Raw genomic sequence first — 22150 nt, 5'->3', positions numbered from 1 at the left:
GAGCCAGACGTCTTGTTCTGAGAATCATTCCGACGAGAGTCTCAGAGGCACATCCGACCAACTCGCGCACCAGACGTATAAGAGCTTCACTCTTATAACCAGTACCACGATCTTCGTCTGATAAGACCACCAGATGGGATCTGTTGGTACTGGAGCCGTCTGTTCAGTGTGTTAGGTGGTAGGTATATCCTACTGACCGCCTGACCCCGTTTCAGTATCTTTCGTAACTAATGTTTTTCCCTCGCACTATCAGCTTTCTGAACTTAATACGGAGGTTAAGTTTATGATACGTGACCCCATGGAGGGTTACCCTACAGCTATAGATAAGATAGATAAGAGCTATAAAAGAGCTCGGCCAGGCCAGAATAGCTGACCTGGCCATCCTTTCCCAATACAACAATTCACACCCCATATGCACTCGCATCAGTTTAATATCGGTATAGGGCTATGGATTCTTTTTAGTAGAACGTCTAACTACTGTATTATTTCCCCCTTATACCCCATTCCAAGAAACTCGACCTCGAGACTCTATCGAAGGTTTAACACCGACTTTAGATGTTATCCGATTAAATCCTCGCTGGAACGATCCAAGCATCACGGATCCCTCTGGGCTATCCTAGCTCACGGGAACATCCTAAATGCCACTACAGGAACATAGTTAAGGAACATGGTATCAGTCATTAACACTCCTAAATACAGCGTGCGCACATAGCAGACACCGGTCACATGCGTGTACCCCGCACTTATCAGCATACTTTAGGAGGTAGTTGCCGCTCTCGCGCACGGTCACCTTACTAGGCTATAATTCTAGCATGTCCCCGGTTCAATTAGGTCGTTGTAACCACGATTCGAACCCTCTTGTCTATGTAGACCGATGGCCGACACCTATACATTGCGATCCACTGACATAATCGTAACAAGGAAGGACTAAGCCCCTAGGCTAATGAAACGGGGTCAGGCGGTCAGTAGGATATACCTACCACCTAACACACTGAACAGACGGCTCCAGTACCAACAGATCCCATCTGGTGGTCTTATCAGACGAAGATCGTGGTACTGGTTATAAGAGTGAAGCTCTTATACGTCTGGTGCGCGAGTTGGTCGGATGTGCCTCTGATACTCGTATCGTGATAATAGGATCTCGAACGTAAAGATAAGCTGAATAACTAAAATAACTAAATAACTGACTGAAAAGCGAAGGTGAAGATATAGATAAGAAGGAGATGATGATGCGTGAAGATGGGGGACTCGTGTCCTACTCTGACTCTGTGCCTCTTGTGACGGTCAACCCTCGCAGACTCACTACAACCAGGTGACTTACAGCTGGAACACCTGCCGTGGCAGTGTCGGATGGGAAGCCAATCATAACCCTTGTAGGAGCCCCGCCAAGCGTGGATGACTTAGTCGCGCTCCCTCAAACCTAAGTTGTCATCTTCTTTCCTTCGCTCCCCAGAGTAGAATCTTCGTCGATAGCACCTAATCGAGGTCTATACCAATGCGATGCAACCCAGGTCGTGACACCGGCTACATACGTAGATGAATAAAGGAAGTACAGGTGGGAGTCCAAGCCGCACAAGGGTACCAAAGTATCTCACGTGTCTCAGGTTTACCCTGCCGTGACCTCAGGCTACTAATTCCGCACCTACTACAGTAAAATATAGAAAATAAGCGACGAAAACTAGGTTATACGGAAATACAGGGAAGTGTTTAGTTAGACTGTGGGGTACATTATACTTTTAGTTATTTAATCCCTTAGAACAATAATAATTCAGGATAGCTTTACTATTATTGTATTAGAATTGTAACGTGATTTTAACATGAGCTCCTGATGGGGCGATGCCTTTGTCTAGCCTGCACCTGCCTTAAAAATCCATCGTTTGCACTGGCCTCACAAATAGCAGTTGTCTTAATGAGCTACAGGACGAAAGAGGTCTTTGTCTGCTGCACAATTGTGAGACTTCAAAGCTACTGCGACAACCAGTCGGGCAGCGCCGAAAGGGGTGTCCGAAGTTCCCACCACTTAGTGATTGGCCTCTAGCATGAGTTGTGATCCAGGACGACTGCAGCATCGCCAGTTTGCGGGGAAGACGACAATATAAGCGGATACACCATGTGCAGGCAGCCGCATCACGCAGCCAGTTTGTAGTGGGCTTGAAAGCCTGCGAAGTTTTATTTAGCAGGCCGGCACTTTGCAATTCAGCGGGACGGTCCCATCACCCTCATGTTCTCCTTCGCAATTATCACCTCATCTGGACTCCGTTAGAGATCGGCTCAACCATCGCCAAACCGCTGCCATGGAGGTCTTCATGCGAAATCTACCTACTGATCTTACAGACCAAGGTCTGAAGAGCCAGCTAATGCCCTTAATCCAACCCTTGCGCATTAGCGACTGGGCATGCCAGAGCCAACGTAGAAAGCCGTTCGGCAGCATTCTGTTCCTGCACGCCAAAGACGGTGATAAATTCCTGCGAAAGTATGGAGAGCAGCTCATCCAGGGTTTCACGCCCGGCGGCAAGCCTCGTTCGAGAGCGCGCTTGCAAATCTTCAACAGAGCTGTCTACTGTACGCCTAGCAAGAACTCCCTTGATCCCTTCGCCCTCAAGGCCCTGGCCAAGGTCGCCGAGGATCGTCGTAACGGCCAAGAGCAACAGTAAGTCGGGAAAGAATGCCTCATGTGGGCATGCATCACTAACTTTTAAATTCATGAAGTCAACCCAAGCCGCCTGAAGACACCAAGGTCATCTTCGGCGCCCATTTTCTCTCCTGCGGTTACTATAGCTACTTTAAGGACGACCTAGTCTATGTTCCCGAGGTGGAGTGGTCAACCCCACAAGGTGTTGCCAAGTTCGTCAAGAATGCACTCATTATCACCTTCAATAGCCGCGGCGGATTGATCAGAGTAGAATTTCCCTTTCGAATCATCGATTCCGTTGTTGCTTCTCCTCGGATGACAACTTTGACACTGACTCTTTGGGAGTCGCCGCGTTTCTTCGAAGTAGCCGACCCCAACGCCGTCATGATGGACGCCCTCGCCATCCGGACTGAAGTCAATCAAAACCTGAAGACAACCCGAACCAGACTTGTGGCGCTGCCTAACGGTTCACGTCAGCACCACCAAGTTCTGGGACAATCTTTGGTATACCGCATTTCCGCCTGGCAGGACGGGTTCCATGACAATGTCCAAAAGTTGCGTCTGCGGGATCTCCTGTCTATCGTTACCCATGAGTTTGCCTTCGTACCTCCTTACGAGCAGAAGAGTCTAACCGATGGGTTGCGGGCTTTCAATGCAGCTGTGTCTGAATACGTCGGACGGATTTCCTTCAACGTCCTTTATCAGCTTGAGGCTTTGGTCAAGAATGGCTACCTTCTGCCCTGGACGGTCCAGGAACTCATGGTAAAGATTGCCAAGAACGGCGCAGTTGATGATAATGGGCCTTCCAATGTGGCCTCAAACGTAAGTAACAGCTCATTATTCACTACATGCAACTAACTTATTCATCGCAGACCTATTCAATTTCTGGGCAAGCTGTCAAGAAGTTGTTTTTGCAGATTCCGTTCCCCAGCTTTGAAACTCCAGCTTCAACATTTTCTGTCGATGGGCTTTGGGACTATCTTCAAGAAAATGAGAAGGAGATACGCCAGGGTGTGGCCAAAGAGTTAATATCAGTGCGTTACCCTGCGCCTCATCCGACAAAATACTGACCTAGGTATATAGGAGAGGGCGCGCCAAAATCTCACCATGGTGTACAAGGTACAGGTGACGCCGACAAGCATAGCACTAGGTGGTCCAGAGCCGGAAGCCAAGAACCGCATTCTTCGACGGTTCCCGGATCACACCGAGTATTTCGTACGGATGCAATTTTGCGATGAAGATGGCAGAGACTTACATTTCAATGCTGAAGTGTCGAACCAGCGCATCTACGAGCGGTTTAAGCAGATTTTCACCAACGGCTTGTCGATTGGCGGGCGCGTATACGGCTTCCTTGGCTTTTCCCACTCGTCGCTTCGAAGCCACGCGGCCTGGTTCATGGCTTCATTCGTACACAATGGATCTTTGGAGACGTATGTCACGGTGATACGGGGTCTGGGAAAGTTCAGTCACATCCAATCGCCTGCCCGCTGTGCCGCTCGGATAGGCCAGGCCTTTTCCGAGACACCTTTTGCCATTTCCCTGGCTCAGGAGGGTATAACCAGCGTACAGATGGCTGATGTCAAGTCCAAAGACGAGAAGCGCGTCTTCAGTGATGGCGTGGGTACCATCTCCCGTCAAGTCATGGAGGCGATCCATGCCGCCATGCCCCAGCGCATCGCCAAGTCGGCCCCAACTTGTTTTCAAATCCGTTTAGGGGGGGCCAAGGGCATGCTCGGGCTAGATGAGAGGATAGGCAATGTTCATCCTAAGGCCATTTTCCTCCGCCACTCCATGGTCAAGTTCCAGAGTGATGTTATTGAGAATCTAGAGATCTGCGATATGGCCAAAAAGCCTATTCCAATGGTTCTGAATCGTCAGATGATCAAGATTCTTGAAGACATGGGGGTGCCCGATGCCTGGTTCCTAAACGCCCAGAATCGCGAGCTGAAGCGTCTACGCCTCATCACGGCACACACCCACAATAGCGTTGCATTCTTAAAGCACCGGAAGATTGCTGACCAAGTTGGCTTGCCGCAGCTGATCAAGCGTCTTGATAAAATCGGCACCTGCTACAAAAATGACGATTTCCTCCGATCCGTGGTGCAGGCGGCTGTGTTGCAGGAACTGCGTCTGCTCAAGCATAAAGCCAGGATCCCCATCGACCAAGGTGTGACGCTCTTCGGTATCATGGACGAAACGGGCTTCCTTGAGGAGGGCAGTATTTACGTGACGTTCGATCGTGCCTCCTACGTCCGAGGCAGTGCTGCCGACTTGAACGACCGCGAGATGATTGTTACACGCTCACCTGCTTTGCATCCTGGCGATATACAGTTGGCTTTCAATCACATCCCTCCCCCCGGCCATCCTTTACGGGCATTGAAGAACTGCATCGTCTTCTCTCGTAAAGGTACCAGGGACTTGCCGAGCTGTCTCAGTGGGGGCGACTTGGATGGCGATATCTACAATGCTATTTGGGATCACGGTGCTGTCCAAGAATGCAAGAGGCTCTTCGAACCGGCAGACTACCCCCGCGTAGATCCGCGGGACATCGGGAGACCGGTCGAGCGAGAGGATATGAGCGATTTCTTTATCAATTTCATGTCCACGGACCAGCTAGGGCTCATTGCTGTGAAGCACATGATCTTGGCTGACCAGAGAGAGGCTGGGACTGTCGACAAGGGTGAGTGACATTGGCATATGGCTATTCATTTTTGGAACTAACTTTTTACTTAAAGATTGTATGCTGCTTGCTCAGCTGCATTCCACGGGTGTCGATTATTCCAAGACGGGTATCCCCGTGGATATGTCACAACTCCGCGGCATCAAGTACAACCGATACCGCCCTGATTTGTAAGTTACCGTTATCCTAGGCCATCGTAAGCACTGTTCCAGACTGACATCTGGACAAACACTAGCCTCGCTCCCGCACCGCCCGCTAATATAAAGAACCGTACCGAGATCTACTTTGAAGCCCCAATCGCCCCTTCATCGGACCAAAACGACGAGGACGATGACATGGGGCCACAATTCCAGTACTATGCTTCAGAGAAAATCCTCGGACAGCTGTACCGTGCCATAGACGAGAAGAAGATATGGAGCGAACACGTCAAGGCTCCTCACACCACACGCGGTCCGGATGTCTGGGGCACGCTGCTCGCTGACGTCAACAGGCTCTGCGCGATCTATATTGGCAAGATTGCCTGGGAACGTTTAGCCTCCAAGGCTATGGGAATTCGAGCCACGTAAGTTGCCACCACGCAACCATTGCTTCCGCAAATGATGTCATCATAAACTTGGCTGACTTGATATTCCACTGTTTAGATACGAGGACGCCATAAACAACGCCATGGTCGACTACTCGGAACATGCAGCAAAGCCCCTGACAGAACTTGAGGTCTTTACCGGAACTATCTTCAACAAGTCGGGTGTCCAAAACCGCCGACAGCGTGACATGTCACTTCGACTCAAAGACGAGTTTGATCGTATCGCGCAGTGGGCAGCGGCTCTGTTGCGCAAGCGCAGCATGGACTCTATCGCTGCTGATGACAATGATGATGATGGTGAAAGTGACACCACCGAAGCGCCCTCTATCAATCGTAATGCCTCCGATAACGAAGACCCGCTGGCTCTCAGCCTCGCCTGTCTGAACGTTGGCTGCGAAACGGTGCAGAGCAATGGGCAGGGTCGTGGCCGTGGCTTTGAGCTGCAAAGCTTCAAGGTGATTGCCGCTTGTTGCGTTCTCAAGGAGCTCGATGCTGCTGTCAACCGAGCCGAAATCATGGCTGGTATGGCAGCTGTTAGCGATAGCTTCGTTGGCGTTCGCACTGGCAGATAATGTGCGACATGTACACTATTTTATTTGCATGACTGCACTGACGTGTTCGTCCAAGCAAGGAAGGACGAACGCTTATGCTGTGAAATCGATCCTATCACGCACAGCTGGCGTTGTAGATGGATAACTAGATACGCAAGTAGCCTGGCAGATATTGAATCGACTGCAACGAGCACACTGTCCCTGTATTCTCCGACGCAATTACCAGGTTACAAATACCTAATCCATAAATGATATAGTTTCCTCACTGATGGAAGCCAAATGCTCATATCATTGTGGCAACAAATAGCTCTAGCCCTGTCTTACTTGATACATGACTGCTTACGCTTATCTTGTTCTGATAGTGTGCCGATCCACTGGAGCTGCGTCCCGATTCCTCATACATGATCCGATAAACCTTCGCACTCTCTTCAAAGTGAGTTCCGATAAGACTACCGGTAACACCCCTCACCACGGCGCCAATGGCAGATGTGCAACGGGCAATTAATTCCACTGCAGTCATTCTGAGATATATATTGGACTCGGACACTCCCCGAACGCTCAAGGTCGCTCCGCAGCAGATAAGTAGTGATCTCGTCCATATTCTCGTGCACTATTGTGAACATTGCCAAGGCTTTGCCATCCCCTCAAGACATATTCGCCCGATATATTCAAGAGGTCGGCCAGAAGTACTTGCCCACCGTCACTTTTGAACCTTAAGCTTTGAAACTGATTCAGGAGCATGTTGAGACGTTTGTCATCCACCTCCTCGCAAGTATGTCCTTTATATAACAGGAACGCGTCAAATTGAACAGGCTTGACTTACAAACTACTTTCCAAGGACCCAGTTTAGCTGCCAACCTGGGAACACTCGACTTTACTGGCCAAGGGTCTTGGTGTTGCCAAGAGAATTCTTAGCACCATGTGTGGACTGACATTTACGGATTGTTGGTTATAAACGGAGGCCAGGTTGATGATAAGTGTGTCGTTGAAGTGAATGGCAGGAGGATGAGGGCGAAGTGGATGAGATATGGCAAACCTAGGACACGCGGTTATGAACGAGTCGTTGGTCGCCGTTTGTTACTTTGTCGGGGAGATCTGAGGGAGGTGCAGCTGTGAAATCGATACACTACTTGGAGCAGGAAATTATTGGGCAAGCTTGGATCCTTCTCGGGCACTCCTTTGTGGTTGCCTGGTTGCGTTGTACCGTATTGTGTACCCAACGGCTACCAGATCTTGGCCATGGTTTCAGAAATCCTGAGCCGGAGGCTACCTTGGGGGACCGTCACCCATCGTCAGCCCGCCATCGAATACCGTCCACGGCGCCACTGAAAGTCCCATGCCACCTTGTTCATTCCAAATCGTGTTCATCAATTACTTCCTTCCCTCCGACGTACACTGCCTCGTGTATCCAGCGAATCATGTACTGGTGCAGCAAACGCCACACCCATGTACAAACCGTTGCTTGTTCCGTCCGAACATATCTTGTTTATTGTCTGTTTCAGCCACCCTTGTTCCATCGGAGCAAATGCATTCATGGCGGACAAAGTCCCGCCAAGAACAAACGCCCGTACGCAATACAATCAATCAATCAATCAATCGCCTGTTGCTTCATTTTCCTCTTCTTTTTCTAAGGCCCAGAATATCCAACACCTCCATACTCCCCTCCCAACAATATGGTGGCCATGTCATTCCACTGCCCCTCTCGCCAGGCCCACGGCCCATCGCCAAAACCAAAGTTGGCTGACATGTAGGGGGTGAATTGCAGCTCGGGATTGGACTGCATAGGCTGCATCTGTGGGATACCCAAGTCGTTCAGCGTCTCGGCTGCTGCAGCCGTGTCTGGATCGATGTCCATGTTGCTTCTTCTGCTCACGTATGGTCCGGTTGCCGTTGTGGGCGGAGTGCGCATCTTAAATCCCGGCTCTGGCTGCTGCACCGGCGCCGTGAAATCCGTTGCGTGGTTTGACGGGCCAACAATTTGTGCCTCAGCAAAGTTTCGGCTCATGCGGTTCAGCTCATCGATGACAACTGCGTAGCGCCGATTCGTCCCTGGTACCATGGGATCCCGGAGCACCTTGGCCGCCAGCTCCGCACATGCGGCAAGTAGAGACACAGCCGTAGACAGGTAGCGGGAGCGATACATTGGAATATCGTTGGACCTTTTCGCCTCACACATGATGTTGAGCACGAGCACCAGAGCCGCGGCGTACAAGAAGTAAAAGTCCCACCATGTCACCGGGTCAAACCCACCGATGGAGTCCAGTCGGAGAAGGAGGCGGACGGATTCCTGGGCACCATCGGCACACACGTCTGACAGGTCTGAGATAGTATTTTGGGTTGGATTGAGGCTGAGCCTCTTGATGGCATTAGCGTACGCCACTTTGCTTGACCCGTCTCCTGGCTCGGCATCCTCGCAGGGGAAAAGCCGACTACCCAGCGCCAACATAGCATTCCGCGTCACGACGGAAACGACGTGATAGTATTGTACGTGCAGCAAAATGACGGTACGCTGTGACGAAGGAGACTGTCCACTTACGGCATCGAGAGAGAGATGTCTCGGTAGACTTTCCTTCCATCGCTGCAGGTCACGGATCAGTGCCGCTGCTGGGGATAGGGGGCCGCTGTAACTCTTCTCCCCGACTTCGGCATGGTTGTTCATGACGCGCACGACACGACATGCTTGCGAAAGCATGACGAGCAGTCGGCTCGAATAGACCATGCTCTCAGATGACCCCATTCCCAGAGTAGCTTCTCGAGGAGTGCTGACCGTGCAGGCTGCATCGTCGATGGCGCTGGGGCGATCGAGAGAGGCGGCCTGCATCAGCTCGAATTGATACAGTGTCCACCACAGTCGCTTGCGCAGCTCGCGATGTAACGGGGTGTGCGTCGAAGCTTTGGTGTCTCGGTGCAAACCAATGGCAATGGCGATCCGGACGGCCGCTCCTGTCAATGTCCAGCAGGAGTCGCGATGGTTGGTGTTGTTCAGGTGCAGGGACACCAGCAACAGGGCCTGCACAGCTGATATGCTCGATATAAAGATGACGCTGGGCAACAAAGCTTGCACCTTGCGCCACCAACGATCCTCGGCTTCTTGGCCTTGTTGTGAAGACATATTATCGACTTGAATGGTGCGTCTCCCCAGGAGCAAGACGCATAGGAGACTGCAGATCCAGGTAGGGTCGACCTCCGAAGTTAGCAACGACGGCTGCAGACAACACCGCTCATAATCCTCCCGGAAAGACGCCTCGTGTAGCACGGGGAAGTCGGCGTGGATGTGATCGAAAAAAGCCGCAATGAGGGGATCCGGAACGACGCCGTCGATGATGTCACCCAGAGCCGACTGGGGTGAAGTCTCGCCCCTCTCGGCAACATCCTCAATCATGCCGGAAGACGACTCGGAAGTGTTGGTGACTGGACTCCGGCCCGAGCTCAACTCGCGCCCCAGACCCGTCACCTCGCCCACCCACGCCTTCTCTGTCGGGTTGCTCCCAAACAGAAAGAACTGCCCCTGACCACTAGGCTGGCCTCCTGCAAAGAGAGCGCGGATCTTGATCTGGAACAGATAACTGCTCGCGGGACCGATGTACTGCGTCTGCCCCTGCTGGTCCCTCAGTACCGGCATCTCCTCAGGCGAAGCTGGCGCGAGTTCTTGATCGGCGCTTTCGTCGCCGTCTGCCGTCTCTACCGTTTCTACGGTCTCTGGTGGCGGTAGCGGGATGCCGAGCGAGCTCCCCAGGGCTCGCATGCCATTGATGCTTGATGTGTCCACCTCGGGCACGAGTCCCTTGACCAGACTCTCGAGCAGACCAAGTCTTGCGCCCAATCCTTCCACCGACGCATAGTTGCGCTTTTTGCGCGTCTGTGTCGTCACGCACTCAAAGCCGTGGGTCTGGCAGTACCGGCACGAGGCGTGACTATCGCCGCCCGTCCCAGGGCCACTTGCATTTTGCGACTCTACTGGACGTTGGCATTTCTGTTTTCTAGACTTGCACCTGAAGTTCGTGTTACTTAGTCAGCCCTTGGAGATAATGCACAACTTTATCTTACTTGTCACAACTGATCTCGGTCCGCTTCCGACGCTCCGGTGGCACGCGACGGCTCGGCATGGTCACACGCTCTCTCCGGTCGCTCCACGGCCGCCTGTCTTTGTGAGTCCTCAGGTGCAAGCCAGGCTATGTGGGACATGCGGCAGGATGGTACGCGGCAAGGGGGGCACGGCGGAAGCTGGCTTACGGAGCTCACATGCGGTGATGCTAGGCGAACATCATGGGTTTGAATACCATGAATCCGCCGATGCTCGGTCAATAAAACTATAAATAAAACAAACAGTAAAACAGCCTTCGGCTGCTGGCTTCCGCAAATAGAAAGAATCTCCGCAATTGCCGGGACCAAGCTTCGCGGATATATCTGGAGCCACTTGGCACTGTGGAAATAACCTTCACTGACCCTGGACCGTTTCTAAAGATATCATCCGTTAGAGTTTTGTTATAACGCTTGTGGAGCCAAGACATTTCCTGCATTGCTTATACTTCAGAGTGATTCTCCTGCGGTCGAGATCACAGTACTTCGTGATGTCTTCCGGTTGCACAGAAGTTATCTGTCTCCCAGGGTTATCGACCGGTGCTGATCATCACCATCTCTGGTGAGCTGGACGCGCTGTGGGTACGTACGTCGCATGCCCCTCTCCGACCATGCCGACTCTGCACCAGAATACCCAGGTTACCCAAGTTACCCAGGCTAGCCCTTGCAATCTGAGCACCACCGCTCACTGCAGGTTGGTTGCCATGCTTGACACAGTTTCACTCGTATACTTCAAAGCCACTTTACTTGCGCCTGTAAGCTGCATGTAGCTCTATTCCAAGTAGCCAATTACATGCACACCGTCCACGGACACCTAGTGTTGTCTGTCGTCACAATCGTGGTGGTTATCTTGGCCGCTGTCTAGGAAAGATAAGACTTAGATGCCGAAGTAATTGTTTCATGGGTGGTATAAGGTTTAGGTGCCGCGTTTGCAAAACTAGACAATTATACCCTGAGCTGCTGTGCTTAGTCATCCCTCATACTTTGTCTAGTTTGTCAACTGTGGTCTGAGCCTAGTTTTCCGAATCTCGGGATGTCTGCGGCGGAGATTGTGGGGAAAGAGGTTGGTATGAGGCCCTCAATTTCCCGTCAGTCCAGCACTGTCGGCGAGGTGCAAAACTTGCATGCCGTGATACAGTCACAAAGTGTCGGAAGTGGTCCTGGAGATACAAGTGTGAAGAGGGCCATGGATGGAACATTGCTAATTCCGCAACCGACGGATGACCCAGATGAGCCCCTTGTGCGTCTTGTGCCGCAAAAGGCCACTCCTGCAACCAATCTGGCCATCCAAGTCATCCGCATCCGTAACTGACACCTTGGCTCAGGACAATAGCTGACTACGTACTCTTAGAACTGGAGTTTTGCCAAAAAGCACGCCGCGCTCGCCGTTCTCGGTCTGGGATCCTTCTTCGTCAAGTTCACGGGGACGATGCTAGCACCTGGAGCCATCGGCATAGCCAAGCAATTCGGCGTAACTTCGACTCAAGGCACTTATGTGGCCTCGGCATCCTCGGTGGTCCCTGCCATCTCGCCATTCTTCTGGATTCCCCTTAGTCGCCGGTACGGAAGACGTCCGATTCTTATGGTCGGCAGCGTCGTTGCCATCGTATTTGGCATTGTTGTGGGTAGGGCAGAGACGTATGGACAAGCACTAGGATGCCGCATCCTCATGGCTTTCGGCGCTTCTTCTGCTATTTGCATTGGGCCCGCTGCGATATCTGACATGTTCTTCCTGCATGAGAAGGGGACGAGGATGGGTATAAACACCTTCCTGCTTGTGTGCTCCCCCTATCTTGGTGGCGTAGCTGGCGGAAGCTTGCAGTATCAGCCCAGGTTGGGATGGAGATGGGCCATGTACATTTCATCTGTGATATACGTGGTTGTACTGATCCTCCAGTTCTTACTTGGTACTTTCTGGCACCTTCACTCATGACTTACGAGTCTAGACTAATCTTGCTATAGTCCCTGAAACCATATTTGACCGCTCTCAAGCTCAGTCTACCCCTGAAAAGCCCAAAACCATGCCATCATCACGATTCGGCTTCCGCAAACCCACCACTCAAGAGTCGTGGTCGTACCTCTTCACTCGCCCATTCGCCATGTTTGCCTACCCAGCTGTCCTCCTGCCATCGCTCTGGTTCGCCATCGCCGCCATGACAGAAGTAGCCAATACGGCCGGGTTCCCGCTCAACTTCGGCGCGGACTCGCGCTGGCACTTTAACACGCAACAGATCGGGTTTTGCTCCTTCTCTGGGCTCATCGGGGCCGTTCTGGGCGAGATCTTCGCTGGCCCACTCTGCGATCTGGTCGTTCAGCATGATTTGAAAAAGGGGCGCAGGTGGAAACCTGAACGCCTTCTGCCATTGACGCTGCCCGGCTTGGTAACCAGTTCTGCAGGGGTACTTTTGTATGGTCTGGAGCTCAACTATCCCACTCATTGGGCGGCCGCGTTGGCGGGCATCGCAATTTTTACCGCGGGCCAGGAGATCATGTTGACGGTGCTTATGACGTATATCACGGAATGCTACCCGGGGAATGCAGCCGAGATCTCGGTCTGTTTTCAGTGTTGTCTGAATTTAATGGCATATCATCCGCCCTTTTACACACCCTATTGGATTAAGGCTCCAGGGGGGGCGAAGGTACCCTATATAGTTTATGCAGTGCTGCCAATTTTATTTGCTCCCATTGGCTGTGGGATGTTTATGTGGAAGGGGGAGGAGATAAGAGCCAAGGGGCCGTGGTTCAGATTTTAGTATAGAAATATGGAGGTCTTTTATGACGCATCTGATGGTAAGCACTCAGAGCTAATGCCCTTAGCTTTCAGTCGATCATTGTGGGACTGGCAGGGCTCAAGCCTGATAACCCCACGGTCTCGGAATCATGGATATTGGTCTCTAAAGCACAAATTGGAATGCGTTCACAAGTTCATCGTCCTAGGCTGGGGGGGTTTTCTCCCGTCCGCACCATCTTGAAGTCATTTAAAATGCCTTCGCCGAACTCAGACTGCAACCGCAAGCACCAGGCTTCCCGTAGGCTGCTGTCCCGGGGTCTCTTTCCCCGTTCGCGACCTAAACTCCGATTCGGCTCGGACCACGTCGTCCAACAAATCATGCTCCCAGATCCACAGATATCGTTGACACTGATTCGCAACAATCTTATCCATGTCGTCCCCAATACCAGGGGCTTTTAGTGCGCAGATGTCCCCGGCCTCGCGGCTCGTCCGCACTACACGCTGGGCTCGTGGTCGACGAATGCCATCGTAAACAGAGAAAGCCGTCTCGAGTTGATTTGGAGATGACACTAGACCGAGTAGACGAGACAGAACGAGTGCATCCTCTATGCATTGCCCAGCGCCGGCAGCTTGGTGAGGGAGTGTTGCGTGAGCCGAGTCGCCAAGAAGGCAGACTCGGCCACTGAAGTAGGTTGGTGTGGCGAGGTGATCGTGCAGTGCCCATTGTACTGGATTGGCAAACTTCTTTGGTGTTAGTTTATGCCCAATATCATAGGATGCCAAACCCCTTGCCACTAGGGTTGAAGCCAGGAGAGATGCAAGAGGAGGAACGTACTTCGAGCAGCTTGACAAGCCTTCTGTCCACGCCTAATTCTGAGATGTCACTAAGCATCAAATCCTTTGTCACGGGCTTCGTCCACTCGTGATACATCCAAGGCTTGTCGTCCATCTTGAAACACACCATGTTGCACTCTTTCCCTTTTGATATTGGGAACGTGACGATGATGCACTGATCGCCCATGAACATTTTGGCATCCCCTGCCCTCTCATGGCCATCCAGGTCCTTGCTCATGATCTTCATGGCTTTTTGCATGGGAATCACTGCCCTGTAGACATATCTCCCCGTATATGTTGCGTTCACCAACTCTGGCCACCTCTCTCCGAGGACCACCCCTCGAGACATGCCTTTTACTCCGTCCGAACCGACGGCGCAGCTCGCCTCAGCAAACTCGCCATCTTCAAATGCAATTACTACACCTCTGTCCGTCTGAGACAGGGTCGTCACCCTCTTCCCGAACCTCAAATTCTCCTTCGGAATGGACCCGGTGATAATGTCCAACAGATCCTTCCGGTGTGCCGACGTCCTCTCATAACAAGCTGCTCCGTATGACACGGGTTTCCACCCACGTTTCTCTCCAAAGCCTTCCTCGACGAGCAGGGCGTCCATCATAGCGTGGTCTTTCCCTGGCGTCACATTACCACTTGATATGGAACCGTAGAGCTTCCTGAATCCAGGCTGGATCTCTTCCATGGCACGGAGCGCGTTGGGTCCGAGACCAACACCGGCGCCGACGGTGCTGAAGCATTTTGCGGCTTCGTAGAGAGTGAAAGGCACGCCTTGGTGAAGGAGACCAACGGCGAGCGCGAGCCCACCTATGCCGGCTCCAATGATGGCAACTTGGAGTGGTGGTTGTTTGTTCTGTTGAGTTTGGGTCGCCATTATTCCCAACGTGAGGCACATAGAAGACAAACAAGTCGTACCAAAAGCAACGATGAAGATGCGTATATGGGTGGTATATCAATCAACGTGCATGAGCAAAGGCCCGACAGTCCTATATCGGCTATCGTATTGCTTTTCTTGAGAAATGTTGATTTTTTATGCAACTTTGTCATGCTGACTGTGGAATCGAGTATCATTGATGGTGGAGGCGCCTTCGGATCGACTAACACACACACACACACGCCTTTCAGCAGAACCGCGATTCCCCAGTCGATCTTTGACGGAACCAGTCGTTCTTGACTGCACATTTTCGCCATTTGGTGTTGGAGAGTAGCACGAGATCTCAGAATGTCATCGACAGGTGGCCAATGGGAATGAGTGACATGATGGTAGTGGTGCTGTGCCGTTGTCTCACTGCAGCGCCGACCCTTGCGCTGGTCGTTATCCAACATATATCACACTGCAGAGCTGCAGTCAAGTGCAAATATGGAAAGAAGTAATGGTTGGCCGCAGAGCGTCGAAGTACAGATGTTGGCTTACGACGCCGTCCGTTTTTGCGTGGAGGGGTGGGGGCTGGAGGGTCCGGAAGTCTGCTTCCGATCTGTGTTAGTATCGCCTCGATTCGGCCCGACGGTTCATTACCCCCTAGACACCGATAATGACAATCCTAGATTTTGGGTATGCTTGGTTATGGGAAGAATGCTATATTAAGACGTTGGATAGAGGGATGATTGGATTCTTGCAGAATTGTTCGAAAGTTGTCTGACTTGTTATCTAGCCAATAGACTTGAAGATATAATAGCATACTGTTGCATTTTTGACTACACCTCCATAGCTCATCTAATATCACCCGCCGGTGAAGTTCTAGTCAACTAACGCGATCAAATTACGATATCAGACTCATCCCAAAAGCTCATTATACTTCCTACCACGCTGATCTTAAAAGCCTATTTATCCTCAATACAGGTCACTGGGTAATAAGAATGATATACACCCATCCACTGCGAATCAGTTTCAGCCAGGTATTTCACTGAAAGCCGCCCATTGCGATTTTCTGCGCACTAACACGCATATCACAGATCGATATCTATGTATCATCACTCAAAACAAGGTTTTATCATCATGAATATGTTCGTCAATACGCCCATTGCTTTCATGCCATGTCTACTAATGGTTCTCCGTACAATATTGAACAAATTCTTACAAGAAAAGAAGTTCTCCATCAAGCCCCAACCGTTCCTCATAGTGGTCAATCAGAACCCATAAATCTCAAACTTATTGCTTCAGGGCGCGAGCGTGAGAGCGCCTGCATCTGGCCTTGGCAGATGAAGTAGGGACAACGAATGTCTCAGCGGTGGAGATAGCTACAGGGGCGGCGGTGGTGGTGGCGGCAGCCGTGGTCTCTGCGGCAGCGGGGGAGGTAGCGGTAGCAGCAGCACTGGTAGCGGCAGCAGCGCTGGTGGCAACGGAAGAAGTGGCAGCGCCAGAGTCTGAATCTGCTTCCGACCCAAACGCCAAACTGGGACCAGGCATGGAGTATGTAAGGCTCTGGTAAATGTTGACGAGGATACCGGCGTCATCTGCACTGTAGAGGGCCTCACCCAAGGTGCCGGTAGGGGCGGCGGAGCCACCACCGGTGACCTTCAAGTTGACACACTGAGGGTAGTTCTGGGCACCACCAGAGTTTCCAGCCGAGTGCAGAGCAATCATCTCGTGACGGAGGACGTAGTTGCCAGGGGCCAAGGTGGAGGGGATGGTGACGGTCCAGGTCAGGTCGTCACTGATGAGCTTGTCGGAACCCCAGCTGCCCGGGGCAGTGGTGTCATCAAGGAGACCAGATGCGTCAATCTTGAAGAACTCAAGAGTGGTCTTGTCGACAGTGGAGCAGTCATCACCGCAGTTGGCCAGGTAATCGATGACGGGGCCGTGGTGAGACTCGGGCCAGGTATTCCAGACGAGCTGGACGGTGCCACCGGCGGTAACCTCCGCCGAGATGGCGGCGTTGGCACCGTCACGGTGGCAAATAATGTCGCCACTGGCGTACGCATCAGGGGCAACAAAGCCCAGGTCCGTGGCCGACGTGGACCAGCCGATGGAGTCAGGCTTGGAGGCGTCGTCCATGTAAGGGGTGCTAGTCACGTCGAAACCGGCGTACGTGGTGCCATCTACGATGATGGTCTGAACGTAGCCATGGGCCGATACGAGGCTGGCACCAGCAGCCAGTGCGAAAGCGGTGGCAGTGAAGGAAGGCATTTTGAACATGGGTTTTTGGTTGCTTTACTTGAGGAAGATGGCTTGAAATAGGAATTGCTTCTTGAGGTGCAGAGTTTCAACGTAACCGGCTTGCAGGTAAAATGAATGGACGGGGTTGACTGTAGTCTATACAGGTAGTGAATGAATGAATGTATGCTCGAAGCAGTGAGCGTGTGAAAAGAATGAATGCAAGACTAGACCATGAAGCTGCCTGATGAGATAGCAGGAGGGAATGTCAGCAACTCATAGAGACATGTCTCACCTTTTATGAATGTGACTGAGCAGCAGTCTGAGCCTCATACCCCGGCTTAACGTCCCCTGCCATGTAGTTTAATAAAGGAATGCCGTTGTGCATAGTGACCACACAGTAGCCGCAATCAACTCGACGAAGCTACACATCTTAGTGGCGAGGTTGAGGAGATTGGCTGGCGGTGGACCAACATTCTGCCCTATCTGGTGCTCCAAAGGAACGCGTGATGGTTTCAACCTGGTGGGCCATTACCAGGTGAAGAGAGAAGCAGATGAGATGAAGTTGTGCGCTTGTGGCACTGCAGGGCCGCCAGCCGCGTGCGTTACTCAGGCCTGGTCGGGTCAGATCTTGTGAGATGCGACGATCGAGGCTCGTCTGATTGTGTCGCTCAATACACCCCCATCCAATCGCAACCACTGGCGAGCCCCTTAGAACCGCATGTTGGTTCTGGCTGTTGTGAGAATGCAAGATACGTCACAATGGGAGGAATCCGTAACTTCAGCTTGCTGCGGTGTCACCAAAATCTAGTGGAAGGAGTCGCTAGGGCCGGCGCTTTCATGCCGCGGCGTCGTCGATATAGCTAAGGGTGTGGAAACTTCTACACTTCAGGCCTAGCTCCGTCCATGGGTCTGGGTTCCCTGTACTCATTCTTCTCGTGGTTTATTCTAAATGAAACGGAACATGGAGGCGGGAACCACTCGCTTGGCATAGTCGTCCCATTTGCACCGGCCCTCGGCAAGGATATGAAGGGATGAATCCTATCAGATTTGCAGATGAGAGCCATGGAGCGCAGGGATCCTATCGACCAGGTTAGACCAGGGCTCTAACAGTTTTCATACCCTAGATTTCTATTACTCATTACTACACTTTCAGAAAAGATGAACAATTGAAATATCTCACAAAAATTAAAACTTATCCCGAGAATTTTAGATTTCAGAAGCTAACTATTACTATATTTGAATTCATCTGCGGCAAGTTAGGGTACTAAATTATGTGAAGAATAAGACCGCTGTGTTTTAGCGGATATCTAAATCAAAGCGATTGTTAGAGGAGCCCTACCAGGGGCAACGCAAATCCGCCGAGCCCAAGCTTTGAGTACCGTTGCATTGCTAGCCATATTGCCACCCAACACAGTCAGTTCAAGCTTCATTAATCAATTTTGGTTCACCGTCAAGCTGGGATCTACGCGACGATCTATTTACCTACCCGGTGAATCATCTCCATGCCGAATTCGAGCTCCACTCCCAAGAGAAATTCATACCTCGGCAGAGGTATTCACATTCCCACGGTTGCTCATTAAGGAGACCATCGTGGTGACATCCATACCTGTCAAGAGGCACGGTGGCCGTAGGCGTCACTAGGCGACGTTGCGCAAAACAGTACCCGCAAAACAGTACCTATTTTTGGGCAAACCCGAGAGTTCTCAACGGCTTCTAGTAAGTTTTTTAAATCGTGATCATCCACACATTCTTCGGTCAATTCGATATTTGGACTTCATCTGAAGAATAACGTTGATGGAAACGGTTTACTCCGAATACTTCAGACAGAACGGGTTTCACGGTACGACTTTTTTTAATCTGTGGCATAACCTCGTTGAGTCTGCTGATGACGTTTCGACATGGGCTTTACCAAACGTGATTCTTGAATCTTTTGGGAATTGTTAGCATACACTACGTAGTTGTTCATAAAAAGCGCCAAGATACAGGAATTCGGGAGAATTTGTTTACGGTTCGTGACCTTTTGCTATGGCTGTTCTATGTGTATTCTTCTCGCCACAGTCGCAACAATGGGAGAGTTTGCGTTGCACAACAAAAGGCAGAGCGTATGGCCAATGAAGCTATAATAGATAATAACAACTTTATGCTTGTCGCCAGTTTCAGGGATATGTTAAGCTGAGAACTTGGGTAGCAGCGTTGAATTCGTGAAATATGTCTCGGGATATTAGCCAATGGGCCCTAGTTCATTAGGATATAATTTTTATTTTGAATGGATAAAGCCTCCTCAACTACTGCCATGGGGTGCGAAGTGCGGCCGTCAGAATGAAAACCTCTTACACCACTACGTACTACAAGTCGAGGTACTGCGCTCTATGGAGGACTGCCCACTCCAATCAAGTTCTGCGTACATTGATGCTGATGTACCACGGGCACGCAAGTCCATGTGGAGAATGTGGTTGTTAGATCCTGGTGCACCAAGCCCTTGGCGATAGCTACGCCCTGGTCCTCGGCATGACGAACATCAACCCACAAATGGGCCCACATCGTATTATCCTGAGGGGTTGAATTTGTATACTTAAGGCCCTTGGAGCCAACTCCGCTCTGTCGATGGATGGAGAGGGCGGAGAGACCACTTTAATTCAATGTAACCCTATTTGCACACAATAAGTCCGATAGTGGTCCTCGGCTCTGTCCTGCCTGAATCATGTCTGTGACAACCCATCAGGCACGTGATTTATCGTGATGCATTATTTTGAGGCACCCACGATGAAGCGAAAGAGGATCTGAACATGATGATTATATTACAGGTAACCAACGGCTGGACATAGCTCACCGAACCATCTACGAGTGATGTGACCGACAAGTCTAATGGAAGCAACAACTATTTGACGCAAGATGGAGATATACCGTGCCATTTGCTATCCCGGAGGCTATTTCCCCTGGCGCTTGAGAAAGTCAAACATGATCTCAAAGGCTCGTGGAGCAACGTAGTGGAGGTTCAGGTTATGGCTGTAACAACAATTCAGCTTAGTTATCCACATCGTTCTTCTGAGTGCTATACCACACTCACCCAGCGGGTAGACTATCAATAGTCTCAATAACCTTGGCACCAGTGAACAGGGCCTTCGTATCATTCAGTACGCCGACGCAATTGCCGCCGCAAGCCGACAAGTCAAACTGCCCCTGGAGGACCAGCACCGGTGCCGCAATGGCCTCAAACTCAACGGTAGTAGCAAGCAGTGACGGGAGCTCCGCCGAGGCGAACGGTTCGCTCCCAAAATTGTGCGCCCAATCGGCGATGCGATGGTCAAAGGAAGGTGCGGCAAAGTATGCGTACGTCTCAGCGTATAGGTCCGAAGAAATTAGATAGCCCGGGTCTAAGTGTCCCCAACGGCGGGGATTCTGAATTTTGGCCACACGAAACCCGGCGCCGGCAACAAATGGCCCGAAATAGGACAAAGAACCACTAAACCCCGTGAGGACGAGGGCGTCGATGTCAACGTGGCTGGCGGATGCGGCAGAGATGTACGACCCGTAACTATGGCCAACAAGGACGATCTTGGCGGCATTGGCGGTGCTACGTAAGTAGGCGATAAGAGAGTCGAGAACTGCGACCTCGACTTGGAATTGGGCGTCCCAGAGGGCGTCCACACTAGTGGCAAGGAGCGTCAGTTAGGAGATTTGGGACGTGGTACTTGTCTGTAACAACCCACATGGACGAGGAGCCGACACCGATGCGGTCGTAACTAAGCACTGAATACCCGGCTGCCATGGCTGCGTCGACAAGGCTGTACCTCTCAGCGCCAGAGAAGTTAGGACGCCAGTATCGCTTAGACTCGATGATTCCATGCGTCAACACCAGTGTTGTACCCCCTGTCCCACATAGCGTCGCTCCGATGGTAAAGTTGCTGTCAACTGGGTCGGACGTCATGCCGGCAATGGGAATCGGGTCTGCTGCACTTCCTGAGTCTCGGCGTGTGAGGGTGAAGGTCAAAGCTGCGGCATCCCAATTGTCTTGGACTGTTATGTTCACGATGAAGCGTGGTACGGATACAGTTAGGGGTATTTCAACCTCTCTGCAAGTCGGCAAAGATTTCTGCGACAAGGCAGATACCACTGCGGCAAAAGCGAAGTAGAAAGTGTGAGAATACATGCTTTTGAATGCTAATATGATGGGGGAAACCTGCTGGAGTGGAAATTCTGCTTTGCTTTTCATCCTCTTAGGCTGGTGCACTACTGCTTATATAGCGTTGACCCATATGAAAAGGAGTCATTCTATGAAATGCCAATCCGATCCAACCGACCAGCCATATTCCAGGAAACTGAGATCAATCACATGTAGACTATCACGTTGGAGGGTAACATCGAATATGTGCCTTAGCTAAGCCACTTGCTTCATTGGATAACTCTCAGCAAGTGCTTACCGGGCTATGCCATTGCATACCACCGTTGACCGGATTTGGAAGACCAGCCGAGCCTGCGTTAGGATAAGTGCAGAAATCCCATACCGAGACTCATTTCGATACGCATAGAGGCATTGGCACCTCTACCTCTGGTCCAGCCTCGAAACAAGCTCGTCATACTTGCAGTTAGCCATGGCCCTCACGTGCCTGGCATACTCCATCGTTTGTCCTCCGACCTACCATTACATCAACTAAGTCATCTACCAGGGCCATCCCGACAATTAAGGGGCCCGCTGGATCAATGGAGTCAGTTACTATGTCATTGTGCCCGTTGCTACAGTATGCCTCACTGCGAACACGGTATACACGGTCTTCGCTGTCACACCATGCTTTTCAACCTGCTCTGCAGGCGCTAGTTGCTCTCTTCGTGACTTGCACCGCTAATTTTGCGCAATGTGACTTTTGGACAACTGCGGCTGCGTATGTAAGGCGACATGCTGGGAGCGTCTGGCGAGTCTTGGCTAGCCGTGGCGAATGGGTGCTAATACGA

General features: G+C 51.4%; 6 protein-coding genes across 6 annotated transcripts; 2 read left to right on the top strand and 4 right to left on the bottom strand.

The window, feature by feature from the left end:
* Positions 1-1893: 1893 nt before the first annotated feature.
* BCR38DRAFT_528254 (RNA dependent RNA polymerase-domain-containing protein) lies at positions 1894-6638 on the top strand. Its single transcript, XM_040865420.1, has 7 exons — positions 1894-2650; positions 2710-3454; positions 3505-3666; positions 3716-5312; positions 5368-5482; positions 5548-5874; positions 5954-6638. The coding sequence occupies exons 1-7, from the start codon at positions 2295-2297 to the stop codon at positions 6465-6467; spliced, it is 3816 nt and encodes a 1271-aa protein (XP_040710330.1). The 5' UTR covers positions 1894-2294; the 3' UTR covers positions 6468-6638.
* A 1801-nt stretch (positions 6639-8439) lies between these two features.
* Positions 8440-10546, bottom strand: BCR38DRAFT_302138 (fungal-specific transcription factor domain-containing protein; the record flags this gene model as incomplete). The annotated part of the gene is made up of 4 exons (XM_040854573.1): positions 8440-8825; positions 8880-10360; positions 10400-10438; positions 10494-10546. Coding segments are annotated over 4 exons (1959 nt in total), but the record flags the coding sequence as incomplete, so codon positions are not given.
* A 1294-nt stretch (positions 10547-11840) lies between these two features.
* BCR38DRAFT_111801 (major facilitator superfamily domain-containing protein) lies at positions 11841-13402 on the top strand. The gene is made up of 2 exons (XM_040853386.1): positions 11841-12433; positions 12489-13402. Exons 1-2 carry the CDS (start codon positions 11956-11958, stop codon positions 13277-13279), a joined length of 1269 nt encoding a protein of 422 aa, XP_040710328.1. The 5' UTR covers positions 11841-11955; the 3' UTR covers positions 13280-13402.
* Positions 13403-13524: 122 nt separating this feature from the next.
* Positions 13525-14977, bottom strand: BCR38DRAFT_414185 (uncharacterized protein; the record flags this gene model as incomplete). Its single annotated transcript, XM_040858904.1, has 2 exons — positions 13525-13998; positions 14093-14977. The coding sequence occupies 2 exons, from the start codon at positions 14975-14977 to the stop codon at positions 13525-13527; spliced, it is 1359 nt and encodes a 452-aa protein (XP_040710327.1).
* Positions 14978-15159: 182 nt separating this feature from the next.
* BCR38DRAFT_504515 (glycosyl hydrolase family 61-domain-containing protein) lies at positions 15160-17230 on the bottom strand (the record flags this gene model as incomplete). The annotated part of the gene is made up of 2 exons (XM_040864901.1): positions 15160-15578; positions 16346-17230. 2 exons carry the CDS (start codon positions 17228-17230, stop codon positions 15321-15323), a joined length of 1143 nt encoding a protein of 380 aa, XP_040710326.1. The 3' UTR covers positions 15160-15320.
* Positions 17231-20127: 2897 nt separating this feature from the next.
* BCR38DRAFT_355165 (Alpha/Beta hydrolase protein) lies at positions 20128-21350 on the bottom strand (the record flags this gene model as incomplete). The annotated part of the gene is made up of 3 exons (XM_040856932.1): positions 20128-20206; positions 20268-20849; positions 20911-21350. 3 exons carry the CDS (start codon positions 21348-21350, stop codon positions 20128-20130), a joined length of 1101 nt encoding a protein of 366 aa, XP_040710325.1.
* Positions 21351-22150: the final 800 nt, after the last annotated feature.

The sequence above is a fragment of the Pseudomassariella vexata genome (assembly GCF_002105095.1).
Source record: "Pseudomassariella vexata strain CBS 129021 chromosome Unknown BCR38scaffold_21, whole genome shotgun sequence".
NCBI lineage: Eukaryota > Fungi > Ascomycota > Sordariomycetes > Amphisphaeriales > Pseudomassariaceae > Pseudomassariella > Pseudomassariella vexata.
This window is presented reverse-complemented; position numbering and strand designations above follow the sequence as displayed.

Bases quoted from the DNA above. Each gene is read 5' to 3' on its own strand.
- BCR38DRAFT_528254 (XM_040865420.1), top strand. From the start codon at position 2,295: ATGGAGGTCTTCATGCGAAATCTACCTACTGATCTTACAGACCAAGGT. The intron at 2,651-2,709 runs GTAAGTCGGGAA...AAATTCATGAAG, and splicing joins CGTAACGGCCAAGAGCAACA to TCAACCCAAGCCGCCTGAAG. The intron at 5,875-5,953 runs GTAAGTTGCCAC...TCCACTGTTTAG, and splicing joins GCTATGGGAATTCGAGCCAC to ATACGAGGACGCCATAAACA.
- BCR38DRAFT_111801 (XM_040853386.1), top strand. From the start codon at position 11,956: ATGCTAGCACCTGGAGCCATCGGCATAGCCAAGCAATTCGGCGTAACT. The intron at 12,434-12,488 runs GTACTTTCTGGC...ATCTTGCTATAG, and splicing joins GATCCTCCAGTTCTTACTTG to TCCCTGAAACCATATTTGAC.